Source organism: Metopolophium dirhodum, chromosome 7 (genome assembly GCF_019925205.1).
Source record: "Metopolophium dirhodum isolate CAU chromosome 7, ASM1992520v1, whole genome shotgun sequence".
NCBI classification, from domain to species: domain Eukaryota; kingdom Metazoa; phylum Arthropoda; class Insecta; order Hemiptera; family Aphididae; genus Metopolophium; species Metopolophium dirhodum.
In genome coordinates this window covers 14,887,483-14,901,913 of record NC_083566.1, presented here as the reverse complement: position 1 = coordinate 14,901,913, position 14,431 = coordinate 14,887,483, and the positions used below count along the sequence as shown (strand labels likewise).

The window sequence follows — 14,431 nt, the reverse complement described above, 5'->3', positions numbered from 1 at the left end:
TTTCATCTGCCTTAAAACAATAATCTAGGAGCCTTCTATTAAATTTTCAAGCTTTTTTACTCAACATATGAAATTTTATTAATATTTATAGAAAAAAAAACTAAAAAAAATGGAAATTGACAATGTCCGTAAACAACTCAAAATATTTAGAAAATGTTATGGTGTATAGGAAATGCAATTATAAACATTCAGTCAAAATTTCATGTCCCTATTATTATTTGTTTTAGAGTTACATCAAAAACCATTTTGCGTAAAAATTCCTGTTTTTCCTTAATTTTTCACGTCGCTTTTGAAAACTACTGGGAAATTTTTACTTTTGAAGTACCCCAAAGTACCAACTAGATTCACTTTCCTATCAGAAAAGTTACTGTTGAAGAAAATCCAAGCACTTTTACTAAAAGGTGATGACAGACACAAAAAAAGAAAAACACACATTGTAAAATCAATACATTCATTGCTTCGCTCAGAATCTAAAATAAATTTAAAATGAAGCCATATTGCTTGAAAATGCATTAAATATGTCCTCTGTGTAATATTTCAATGAAATACCTATCTGTTATAATAATATTAGACAGTTTGACAAAATTAATAAAATGTTAAATTTTTATAGCCAAGGATTGAACATTTAAAACAAGTTTTCATGTAAGTAATTTAATATTTAAATCAAAAAATCTAAATTAATTTAATCTAAAAACAGTTTTTTTTAAGTTTAAATTTGGATGAAATTAGATTTATAGAAATTAAACGAGAATAACAAATCTAATTTTATGATAATACAAAACATCTCCGTTCAGAATTGTTTTTCGTATACTCTGATATTAGCATATATCATCGTATTTAAATTTAATATCTTCTATTTTAGTGACCTACTGAATGTGTGTCATACACTTACCAGCTTTTTTATCATGTAACTTAGGTACCATTACTGAAGAGCTGAGTAGCAACATGTGTTAAATTTGTAAGTAAATAATAATGATATTTGAAATAGATGATTTACATATGATGCCAAGATACAAAGATTTAGAAATTACTACAAAAATTAAATATAAATAACTACATTGAACAAAACAATTATTATGGTCACTAGGTAATTTTAATTGTAATGAAAAAGATGAATATAAGTATTATTTATAAATAAATAAACGTAACACAATTTTAATATCTTATAATCTTACATTTTTATTAAAAAAAGATTTTTTTCAGCTTTACTACATAGGAAAAAAAACACCTATTTGTAATGAATTATACATAATTATAAATTCATAACTGACATAAATAAAATTAATGTTTATTTATTAAGTAAATTATATTTAGTTTAACTAAAAAACATATAACGTTGAATTTTACTTAAAACTTTGAACTGTCATTGTTGTTAAATCGACTATTGGCCCGGCTCTACAAGGGAAAATAAAAAATAAATTAATAAATAAATGTACAAATATACATAGTATTATATTAATTATCTGTTAACTATTTAAAAAAAATCATTCAACTTTAAATTTGAATAAAAACATCTTATACTAAGGGTATTAAACAAATAAAAATGTATTGTTTTTTATAAATTTACTATTATAAACAATTCAAACAACAAACTATAATATAAATGCACACAAATTCATTTTTATAAAAATTATTATTTATTAGTATATTTTAAAATAATCAACCATGCAAGAATTGAAAACACACTATAACTTACTAAAAATGTATAACAATTTTTAAATTGTTTAATTTATATAAGTTCAAGCTTTTTCATCTGAAATTTTTATAAATAGACATAATTTATCAAATTAAAAAATTACCATATTATAATCAATGAGTTATTTTTTCAAATACCATATGTTTTTAAATTTAATTATTGACTCGTTAGACAATAGTAAATAATATTTCAACGAAATTATGGTTCACGGGTACAAGGACCATGGGTATTTGGTCTATGTTGGCACCACAATAACCTTCTGGAACCCCGATTTTTCATAGTTCAAAAACGTGATAGAGCAACACTTTTGCCAATTATTCAAAGAGAAGTTGAACAGGGAACGATAATTCACAGTGACCAGTGGAAGGCATACGCAACATTAAATGAACACGGGTTTACTCACAAAACAGTAAATCATAGCCTAAATTTCATTGATCCAAGTACAGGAGCACATACTCAGTCAATCGAGGGTCTTTGGCGTATTGTGAAGAAAAGATACGGTATACAAGTAAACGGAGCTTCATCATTACTCAAAAGGCAGTTAAAAGAAGAGTGGTGGCGATCACTTCATCCAGCCATGGATACAATATTTAACGATTTTCTTTCAGATATGAAAACAACATTTTTAGTTTAAGGTATTTTATAAAAACCTAAAATCATAATAATTTATATAATTATGATATTATTATTATTATTATTAAATTAAAATTTTTTTATAAATAGTTAAGTATGTAATTGGTTATGACATTATTATATTTTAAGTAAGATATAAAGAAAATACGGAAATTAAATACTATTTTTAGTGGATTTGGGTAGATCACGCACTACTTGAAAACAAGTTTGGTAGATCGCGTACGACATCACTACCCAAATTTATTACATTTTGTACCGAATAATTGATAATAATATTTTTTGGCCCATTAAGTTTTCTAGAAGGTACCTATATATTTTTGTTATAATTCATTAAAATTAGGTAGGTAAAATATGCTAATATACACGTGTGAAAAAATTACAATATGAAAGGTACCAACTAGATTTGACCATATTCTTAGATTTTATATTGAAAATTAATTATGTAGGTAATTTAACTAGATACTTACTGGATGGCTTTCCCTTGACCCATGGGGTGAATTTTACATGTGTTTCATCGCGTTTGGCTGCGTTGGCTTGGAGTTCTGGTTTTAACACCCTCCTTACGACTTTTGCAGCAATGTTGGAATAATTAACATAGCTAAAATCAACAAGGGAAGTTAATTTAATGGTCAAGTTTAACGTGGACGTCATCTGTTAAATGGTCACGGTGTTGAATATTGAATATATAAGGGCAAATACATGAAAAAACTTGCACCGAATAATTTATACCCGGGTACCATATTCAAATATTTATATTGAGTTAATTATTATGAGGCATAGTGAAATATTGGCAGAGAAAATATTTATTGTATTTAAATATACAGTTTTTACAAAGTGAGAATGATGACAAAACTTTTGGTAGATGTTTCATGCAGATGTTGGGTAATTGGAACACCGAGTTATCGGGCTTTGCCGACAACCACATGTCATAAGCGACACAGCCCATTATCCCGTAGTTGGACATAGTGGGAGACCGAGTCACACCGTTTTTGTACTAAAGTGGTGGTTGGGAGTGTTGTAGATTGGTTGCTATAGTGCTTGTACATTGTATTTACTAGTATTGCCAGCAGAGTTCAAAATAATGAAAACAGCATTTGACAAATGGATTTTTTCTCATACTGAAAATGTTCTTTTAAATGAATGCAACAATGCAACAGCAGTTAGGATATTAATTAAATAAATATTAAATCTATTTCATGTTTGGTGGTGGTTCACTCATATCATTGATTGTAGGTACTAAAAATATTTTATGTTGAGCTTATACACAGATTGAAATCGATACGAATACAGCAGACCTGTGCACGGGGCACGGGCATACAAAATAATTCTAAATATAGGTACCTAGGTCAAAATTGGAAATGGTGAAGCCAAAGCCATAAAATACCATAGCACATTAATGCCCGGAAACGGTCGATTTTTGTATTAACATGGAAAGGCGTAGAAAACGCGAAACGCAAAGTAGCGAGCCTACAGTTCGACGCCTATGTAGAAGTACACCACAGCGCAGTAATAATAACCAAAATATATCATTACTTCAATCCAGCTGCCCTCCAGTAACTCATGTTGATGGCAGTTCGCGGTGAATATCGACTATCGAGTGACCAGCAAAACGGAAAAATGTCCAGAGTAGGATGTCGGATCACAGAATAGATGCGCCGAATCGAACTATAATTTTTTACCCAATATCTATTAGGAATTCCAAAGGACGTAGGAAATTAAAACTACTTGAAAGATTAAACATATGTACAATCCACAAGGTGATAATATCACTGGTCGAGATCACCTTCGTACAGTGTAGCCATATGACGGCACACGTAAGGCTCCTTGACCAGCACGGTGGTCCATTCTCTTTCTGTTTCTTTCATTTTTGGGAAGCACTGTTGATAAAAAACTAAACAAAAACGATTTCCATTATGGCGGTTGTCGGGTTGATCAAGAAAATGGAATGCGATTTTTGTCATCACGTGATTTGTTCCAACTGACTCAACTGAGCCGTCGCCGCCTCGGCCCTCGAGTCGCATCGCTACCGTAGACGCACGCACACACGCACCGCGCGCGTATACTTTTACCCGATACCGAATACCAATTTAGTTTGCTACGTGTGCGCATCGTAACAACGTACCCGGTTAGTCGGAACTCGGAAACGACTCCGCCGCCGTTGTTCAAAGCTGCAGCACCACCGCCACTGCCGCAATGGACCTCGTTAAACTCGCCAATTTGCTGAATGCCACGCTCTACCAGCCGCATAGGAGCGAGGCAGAAGAACAGCTTCAGCGTGTAAGCATGCTTTTTGGCTGCACCCGGCCCGTGCACCCATACTAATAATAATAATAATAATATACCCACATGCGTCATGCACACTGTTGAAGGTTATGTGATTTATCGCATTAATTATAAAGAATTCGGTTTGGTAACGAATTTTTTTTTACCTTAAACATTTTTTCGTTTGGTTTTTCGATGTATGGGTTGGATATATGACACCCGGGTCAGAATCGTTGTTGGCCGGCAGAACCACCCGCCAAAACCGAAAACCGCCATCACGGTCCCGTCAGTATCCCGCGTCAGCCACGTTTTTCGTATTCGTGTGTCGTAGTCTTCTCAAAGTGCAACGGTGCTATATAATGGTTCATTATAATATTTTTTCCACCATGTGCAATTACATCATTGTTATTATTATCACACGGGCGTTTAATTATGACGAGCAATTTGCCAGGCAGTAGATTGGATCAATTGACATCGAACGGAAAAAAAAATTAAAACCATAACCAAATGCATTTAAAATGTCTTGTCAGTCAACATATTATAATATGTTAATTGTAGATTCAAACTATCCGAAATGTAATATACCGTGGACTCCCGAACGATTTTAAACCTTACATTACATTAAGTAATTCATTTTAAATAGATACTGTAATCAACATATTTTAAATGTGTTTAAAAACAAATCTAAGTATCATTAGTATTTATTGCTGCTTGAAATAGCATTTATCCTTACAAAACTTACCTTATTAAATATATAAAAACGAATTGTACATACTTTTTATATTCAACATTAGGAATGTATATATATATCTACCTGTTGATATCAAATTTATATCAATTTATGTCAACAACATTTTTGTAGTATTGTCTTTTTAGTTCTTTAACTTTTGACGTTATTTATAACATTGAAACAACAAATATCGTGTGTATAGTTTCAGAATTGCATATTGAACAAAGCATTACCCACCTAAGACATAAACATTATGAACCTACCTGACTACATTTTATTTATTTTTAGATACACAAAATTGCTGGATTTGGTCCAGCTCTACTACAAATTGTTGTTTCTTCTGATATTGAAATGTCTACAAGACAAGCAAGTAAGGAATATGAAAATGAGGGTTGACGGTATTAAAATTGGTGTTAGATATTGTATCATAGATGGAAATACTCATTAAAAGTTCTGACACATAATATAACTTAAAATTTTAAAATATGATTATATGAATCATGGTTCAAAATCCTAATCTTATCTGACAACGTTTTAGGCTGTTTAATATACTATCTAAACCAAAAACTAAAAGAAGCTAGTCTTTTTTAATATACTTTAGTACGTATTATAAATACTAAAATATTTTGGTATTGTATAGTATACTGGAAATCTGTTAACTATAATATAAAAAAGGTGGGAAGTGGATGTCGCTAAAGAAAACGGTCAGTCAGCCTTTAATATTGCCAAGTATATTTGATGATATTATTGTGAATAAAGTAATTTATATATAACCTATTTACGTGGAGCCTTGTTTTAAATTTTCAATCCTTAACCATAAAAGTTATTTTATACATTTTTAACTACTAAATAATTAATAAATTATAAATTTGATAAATGTTGTCAAAATTTGAACTTTAAATGTTTATAAAAAAAAATTGTGACTATGTATTTTTAATATTTTTCAACTGCTATTAGAACGATATATCGGGAGCCTTATATTAAATTTTCACGCTTTTTTACCCAACAAATAAAATTTTATTGATATTTATAGAAAAAAAATTGAAAACTGATTATGTCTGTAAACAGTTCAAAAAGAGTCAAATTATTTTCAAAATTTTATGGTGTATAGAAAATGCTAATATAAACGTGTGAAATTTTTAAGTATCTACGGTCATTCGTTTTTTAATTACAATAAAATAAGAAAATTTTTACATGAGAAATCGAGTGAATATCAAATGTTGTAAAAATATAAATTGCAGACGCTCATAAATATTTGATTTTTTGACATTTTTTTTTTTGATAAAGGTTGATAAACTTATGAGTAATCTTATATTACATTTTCAAATCTTAGATTTAAAAAGAAAAAATTTTATGAATTCTCAACTCAAAATATTTTGCTAATTTTCGTGATTTTTCCGTATTTTGTCAAAATTTGAACTTTAAATGCTTATAAATAAAAACTATGACTAAGGATTTTTAATTTTTTTCATCTGCCATGAAACAATAACCTAGGAGCCTTCTATTAAATTTTCATGCTTTTTTACTCAACAGAAAAAATTTTAATGATATTTATAGAAAAAAAAAAGTAAGAAAAATGGAAATTGACAATGTCTGTAAACAGTTCAAAATAAGTCAAAATGTGATGGTGTATAGGAAATGCAATATTAAACATTCAGTCAAAATTGCATGTCCCTACGGTCATTTGTTTTAGAGTTACACCAAAAACCAAAATCGATTTTCTCGAAAACAGATTTTGCGTAAAAATTCCCGTTTTTCCTTAATTTTTCTTTTGTTTTTCAAGTCGCTTTTGAAAACTACTGGGAAATTTTTACTTTTGAACCCCCCTAAGTGCCAACTAGATTCACTTTCCTATCAGAAAAGTTACTGTTGAAGAAAATCCAAGCACTTTTACTGTCCTAAAAGGTGATGTCAGACACAAAAATAAAAAAAAAACATCATTGTAAAATCATACATTCATCTTTCCACTCAGAATCTAAAATTTGCTTGTAATTATGTGTTTATCAAAGGTGCTATTTATTTGAAAAATTTAATGTACCAAAGTTGGGCAACTCGTGAAGATGAACCAAATAAATTTACAGTTCACGAACAAGATCGAATTATAATAAGAGACACCATTTTAGATGTTATAGTTCAAGTACCAGAATTATTACGGTAAACAATGATCCTTTCTATTATATTTAATTTACATACATCTTAAAAAAATTGTATCAATTTTAGAGCACAGCTAACTGTATGTTTGGTTACAATGTTGAAACACGATTTTCCTGGACGTTGGACTAATGTTGTTGAAAAGATTGATGTATATTTAAAAAGTGATAATTCATCTTACTGGATGGCTGGTATAATTGGTTTTTCAGCTTTAATAAAAGCCTTTGAATATCATAAGGCAGATAAATCGCCTATACATGCTGCTGTCAAAGTACTGTTACCAGGTGTATATAATGTCATGGTTCTTATAGTTAGTAATTCCACTGCTGAATCTGTTGCATTGCAGAAAACTGTAATAAAAAGTTATTTCAAACTTGTTCAAGTAAGAATAAGCCTATTAATTACCTAATGAAATACAATTTTTTTTATTATGTTAGATATGTGTCTTAATAAAATTACTTTACAGTTTACAATAAGTCCTGATCTAATGGAAAGAAATACCTTTACTAAATGGATGGAATTATTAAGCATAATTGCATGTAATCCAGTACCAGAAGAAGTGAGTCGTTTTGAGCATAGTGAGATAGATCAGTTACCTTGGTGGAAAATTAAAAAATGGGCATTACATACTATGTATAGAATTTTTGAGAGGTAAATATAAAAAAATAATTATACTATTTATTGTATTGTCTACTGCTAATTTTATAAATTTAAGGTATGGAAGTCCTGGCAGTGTTGCCCAAGAATATCAGCAATTTGCCGTATTTTATGTTAAGACTTTTTCTGCTGGAGTTATAGAAATAATTTTAAGAATTTTAGATCAATACCGAAACAAAGTTTATATCCCTCCTAGAGTCATGCAAATGTGTATGCACTATTTGAACCAATGGTAATTACTTGTATACTAGCTTGATACCAAAATTATTATTTCATATAAATGAAAATGAAAATATACAATATTTTAAAATGTACATATAATATTATATCATTATTTTATATTGTCACTTCAGTGTTAGTATTGGACATACATGGAAAATGATTAAACCACATATTGCTGCAATCATTCAAGATGTAATATTTCCTCTCATGTGTCATTCAGAATGTGATCAAGAATTGTGGGAATCTGATCCACAAGAATACATTTCTCAGAAATTTGGTACCATTTAAATGTTTTTAAATTAATTTATTTTAACTGACGATAATTAAAACATGTCATTTTATAATAGACATTTTTGAGGATTTAATATCTCCTGTAATGGCTGGTCAAACAGTGTTACATTCAGCATGTAAAAAACGTAAAGACATATTACCTAAAGCCGTTCAATTCATTGTTGGTGTTATAACTTCAAATGATGCTACTCCGTCTCAAAAAGATGGAGCTCTCTATATGGTAAACACAATATTTTTTTATTTTCGCAGCCAAAACTATTTAAAAATGTATTAATTGTGGTTATTTCATAGCTTGGAGCATTAGCTGATGTCATATTTAAAAAAGATATGTACAAGGATCAAGTAGGTAGTATGCTATATCAACATGTGTTTCCAGTTTTCTCAAGTCCACATGGACACTTAAGAGCTAGAGTATGTATTTTAATTTCTATGCAATATACACATGTTGAATAATTTTTCGTGATTTTCTTTAGGCTTCTTGGTTTATACAACACATCTGCGAAATAAAAATTAGTAATGATAATGTTTGGAAGGATTTAGCAACACTATGTTCTAACGCTTTATTAACTGATGAAGAACTTCCTGTTAAGGTTCAAGCTGGACTTGCAATCCAAGCATTATTGATTGCTGAAAACAAAGTTGAACAACTTTTAGAGCCTAGAGTATGTACATTTTAAAATTTGAAATGAATATATTTATATTAAATAGGTATTTAATGCTAGTATTCTCTCCACAGATTAAAGAAATTACACTTGAACTTTTAAAAGTACTGCAACAAACTGAGAATGATGATATTACTAGTGTTGTGCAAAAAGTTATTGCAACTTATTTTGATACGCTTGCACCAATTATGTATGACATCTGTCAGAATTTGGTTTGTATTTTAATTATTATTAATAAATTACTAATCATTCATCAACTTAAATCTGCTTATCTACTCTATAAAGTGTAATAGATGAAAAAATAAAATTGTTGTATGTCATCAAAATATTATACATATACTATCTTTTTAATAATGCTCCATAGGAAATGTCTCGATTTTGACAATGAATCACTATACATTCTATATAACTTGGTCTCTTGAATAAACCTCATTATATTCAATTACAGTTACGATAAACATTCAAAATCATTTTTGTCTTCAACATTATTCTACTATCATTTTGATTAACGAAAAATAAATATTTTTCCTTTACTGTAGGCAACAACCTTCCTTCAAGTTCTTCAGTCAGATGATATGAACGATAAGAAAGAAATTACTGGTATGAGTATTTTAAGTTGTATAGAAACCATATTGAGTGTAAATGATGAACAACCACAGACTTTAGCAGCCCTTGAACCCGTTGTTTCGGAAGTCATAATGCATATATTTAATACACCTGAATCTGGTATTGGTAAATAAATAAATGACAAACATAAAATATAATTTCTTTAAATAAATCATTTTGTTGTAGAATATTACGAAGAAGCTTTAAATTTAGTATGTGACTTAACCAACCTACAAGTGTCTGTAAACATGTGGAATATTTTGCAATTAATTTATTCAGTAAGTTATTTAAATATTTCTAAGTGGATTATAAATTAGGATAATTATAAAAAGAATTTTGGTATTAAAGATGAATAAAAATTTTACTTGATATTTGGATTATATTGATTTGTAACGTAACGTTTAAAATATTTATTTTTAAATTTTTAAATTGTGTTTTAAATAACTTAATTGGTTATTGTCTGTACAGGTTTTCCAAAATGACGGAATTGATTATTTTGTTGATATGATGCCTTGTCTTCACAACTATGTTACCATTGGTATGGAGACATTAATTAAAAATCAAAATTACATGATAATTATATTTAACATGTGCAAAACTGTACGTAGTATATGAATTTTTTTATTATTAAATCATAATTGTAATTTATAATTTAATTTTAGGTTTTGTCATCGGAGTCTGGTGAAGAGGCTGAATGTCATGCTGGGAAATTATTAGAGGTTGTAGTTTTGCAATGTAAAGGCCGAATCGATAATGTAATTGTTAACTTTATTATAATATATTTTATTAGAATAAACAAGGTTAAAATATATTTATTTATTTTTTAGTGTATACCATCTATTGTGGAGGTAGTTTTGCAGAGACTTGTTAGAGAAATTAAATCATCAGAATTACGAGCAATGTGTCTTCAAGTGATTGTAGCTGCTATCTATTACAACCCGCATTTATTATTTGAAACACTTGATAAATTACAAATGTCTATGTCAACAAATGAATCTATTTCTGCGCATTTTATCCGACAATGGTTACAGGATACAGACTGCTTTTTTGGGTGAGTTTAATACTAAAATATGTCTAATTTTGGTGTAGGTATTATGATTTTAATTTTGTATGTATAGTATTCACGATCGTAAGCTATGTGTTATGGGTTTGCTCACGTTAATGGCGTTATCTCCAAATCGGCCCATTGCTGTAAATGAACACGCCAATCAAATTGTACCTTCAATGCTCATGCTGTTTGATGGACTTAATCGTGCATATACTAGTGAGTATAAGAACCTTTTTTTTTATTTTATTAAACTGGTAAAAAAAGACTAGATTTCTTATGAATTTATCATATATTTTTTTATAACATTTAGAAAATGTTTGATACATATAATTTAATAATTTGTATTGTCCTTATATTTGTTTTATGCAACCAGTATTAATATTTCATTTTTTAAAGAGAAAAGGATAATAAGTTTCATGTTAATAAACATTGAATAAATACTTTTTTATGATAATAAAATGGCAAAAATCCACCCAAAATATTTAACTCATCATAACCTGAAAATCCTCTTTTATAAAAATTTATTTTTCAATTCTGATACATGTAAAAACTGCTGCTTCATTATATGAAGTAAAAAGTTATCCGAATTATACTTTAGGCCCGTACTGGCTGCCTCTAAGGGGCGTGGGAAAAAGTATATTTATAGGGCGTTAACTATATTTTTATATATTCACTTCAAATTAAAAAAATGGTGTCTAATCATGTTTATTTTATTTACTAACTACCACCTGAAGATGTTAAACACAGCTAACAGTTTACATATTATTTTTACCAACATATTAGGTAATAAACCATTTTTTCTTATATTGTCGAACCTTTGAGGATCGGAATATTCTAAATCCGATGAGTTAAAAATCAAATTGTACATCTAAACTATTTATAATAGTGTCCATTGTACTTATTTTTTATTAACAAAAGTGGTTCTAAAACCTTCAGTAGACTGTCAGGTAAAACAGTTAATAATTTCAGCCAAATCGGTTCAGTAGTTATCTCGATTAGCGCGGTCGTAAAAAATCGCTTATAATTTTATATAGTAGTATAGATTATATAAAAAAAAAAAGGGAGAGGGGCGCTTATTTATCAATTGATCATGCGGCGAACTGGGAAAATTCCTGGTGTCTCGGTGGACCAGTACGGGCCTGCTGTACTTTATATATAATTAAAACACAAATAAATATTCCCTGCAGTTTCTATTGAACTAATATGTCACATATTTTGGTCCAGTAAACGAAATAATAATGTAACACGTCATACTTTCATTAAAGGACTTATAGTAGGAATTATTATGGTTTAATTAATTTATTGATTTACAAATTACAATATACTAAATTAACTATCATTAATATTTTTATTAATAAAAATACCAAAAGAATATTATAAAAATTATTATTGTTATGAGCATTATTAAGAACAAATATTTAAAACAAAATAAATAATTGTTTGGTGAAAACATATTTTTGTTATAAAAGTCATATTAATAAATTTATAACTGGTATGTGATACCATACTAAAAAATTACTGTTACTTAAGTCTATAAGAGAACACTCACATAATTTTTTCAATAACATTATTGCCTAACTTAACATATCACTGTGAAAAAGATGTGACATAATAATTCAGTGCTAACTGAATTCCAGGAATGTTTATTTTTAAATTTAAGACTGCTCTGTTCCTCATGTTAAGAAATGTAGTCGGCGGCGAATAGTTTTTTCCATGCTACAGTCAGGCAACACCCGTTGTAGTGTTATAGCCTATGTTTCTTAACTTAAAAAAACATGTCCTAAGACAGCCATAATTTGAAACGGTTTTGTTTATATGCCACTTTACTGAGTAAGTTAATCCTTACCCTTTGCATAGAAACACTTTGTATAGACTACTGTTTACTTTATAGATAGGATTTATTAACATACCTAAAAGATTCCTTAAAAACCCTATTATATTAAATTTAGATCGAGAAAATCAGCCCGAAGATGAAACTAGTGATGAAGAAGAATTAGATACTGAAAATGGTAAGCCATACATTTTTTTTTTTTTTATGAAATTATTAATAAGTAATAACTTTTGATCTTAGAACTAGCAACTGATGAAGATGAAATTGATGAAACTTTAGCTTTTGCATCTGACAAGAGAAAACCTTTATTTATGACGGTTGTATATTAAATTTAACCTGTTAAAAATTATTTTGAAGTGATTTTTTCTTTTCATATTTGTGTAGAATTCTGAAAATGCTGATGATGACAGCGATAGTGATGATGATGATGAATATGAACCACCTGAAGAGACGGTACTTGAAGTTTACACAACACCACTGGATTCTGACCATAATAATGTTGATGAATCAATTGATGTATACATCTTATTTAAAACGGTTTTGTTAGGCATCCAACAAAATGACCCTGCCTGGTACCTAGCACTCACTAACCATTTAAATAGTGATCAACAGAAATCTATTAATGAATTAATGGTCGTAGCAGAACAGCGACGTGTTGAAGTTGAAAACAAAAAGAAAGAAAAACTAGCAGGTATTGTTATTAATTTATCATTAATCACATGCTATCAATGAACTGTAGTTTTTATAATTTTAAATTTCTGTACACTATTTTAAATTATATTGTCATACGTAAGGCAAGGACACTTTATTTTAGTTACTGAAAACGTTCATTGGTGCCAATACTCTAGAAAATTGGTCATAATAAACGATAGTCATAACTACTAATAAAATGTTACATATATAACTTACCTATGCATTTTTCTGGTCATTTTTTAAAGGTCTTAAACCCAATGTGTTACTTCAACTGGTATCATTATAAACAATTTCTACTATGATATACTGATATATTGATATAACTGATAAGTGTTTTATAACATTAATTTACTTTAAATAATATGATAATAATATGACTTGTTATTGAAATTTAAAAAAATATTAACACAACACATTTCATTTTTTAAATTATTTTCTATACATATTTATGTCATAACTTTCAGAAAACTTGTTTTTATAAAGTTTTTTGTGTTTAAAACAAAAAAATAGTCTAATAATTTAGTTGAATGATTTAACTTTATCAGTGATCATATTTTCAACTGTAACCAATATTTTTTTAGTATAAATTAATAAAGCTAAAGAGGTGTTTTAGGTTTTTTTGATTTGATGTGTTCATAGATTAATTCAAATTTTATTTTTTTCAGGTTTCAAATTTGATCAAGCTACTGTTCCAGCCACATTTAGTTTTAGTAACAGCAATAATTCACCTTTTGCATTCGGCCGGTAACTGGATTATTATATTTTGACAAATAATATTTGCTTATACTATTCATTATTATTATTGTATGTTCAAACTATATACAAAATCATCTAAACCAATTAAACAACATGTTGTTATCATAATTTTAAATATCATTGTGTTGAAATTAATATATTATATTACCAACTTATACCTAAGACAGTTTTGTTACTTATATTAGTGTAAAAA

The 14,431-nt window shown here is 28.5% G+C and overlaps 2 protein-coding genes across 4 annotated transcripts; one reads left to right on the top strand and one right to left on the bottom strand.

Annotated features, from left to right (window-relative positions):
* Positions 1-1,153: 1,153 nt before the first annotated feature.
* On the bottom strand, positions 1,154-4,064 carry LOC132948923 (protein stunted). 2 transcript variants are annotated; one of them, XM_061019620.1, is made up of 4 exons: positions 3,863-4,064; positions 2,797-2,927; positions 1,697-1,753; positions 1,154-1,395 (listed from the first exon to the last, which is right to left on the bottom strand). In XM_061019620.1, exons 1-3 carry the CDS (start codon positions 3,889-3,891, stop codon positions 1,740-1,742), a joined length of 174 nt encoding a protein of 57 aa, XP_060875603.1. In that variant the 5' UTR covers positions 3,892-4,064; the 3' UTR covers positions 1,154-1,395; positions 1,697-1,739. The 2 variants fall into 2 exon arrangements, with proteins under 2 accessions (XP_060875603.1, XP_060875604.1); XM_061019621.1 differs by lacking the exon at positions 1,697-1,753 and having other exon boundaries at positions 3,863-4,062.
* Positions 4,065-4,255: 191 nt separating this feature from the next.
* Positions 4,256-14,400, top strand: LOC132948916 (importin-7). Of its 2 annotated transcripts, none has more exons than XM_061019610.1 (21): positions 4,256-4,606; positions 5,610-5,691; positions 7,331-7,475; positions 7,542-7,854; positions 7,939-8,123; positions 8,188-8,361; positions 8,483-8,628; positions 8,699-8,862; positions 8,934-9,053; positions 9,116-9,304; positions 9,379-9,516; positions 9,844-10,030; positions 10,097-10,188; positions 10,379-10,510; positions 10,573-10,665; positions 10,738-10,961; positions 11,029-11,174; positions 12,908-12,967; positions 13,030-13,106; positions 13,174-13,480; positions 14,148-14,400. In XM_061019610.1, exons 1-21 carry the CDS (start codon positions 4,523-4,525, stop codon positions 14,228-14,230), a joined length of 3,141 nt encoding a protein of 1,046 aa, XP_060875593.1. In that variant the 5' UTR covers positions 4,256-4,522; the 3' UTR covers positions 14,231-14,400. The 2 variants fall into 2 exon arrangements, with proteins under 2 accessions (XP_060875593.1, XP_060875592.1); XM_061019609.1 differs by having other exon boundaries at positions 9,844-10,036.
* The last annotated feature ends 31 nt before the right edge of the window (positions 14,401-14,431 follow it).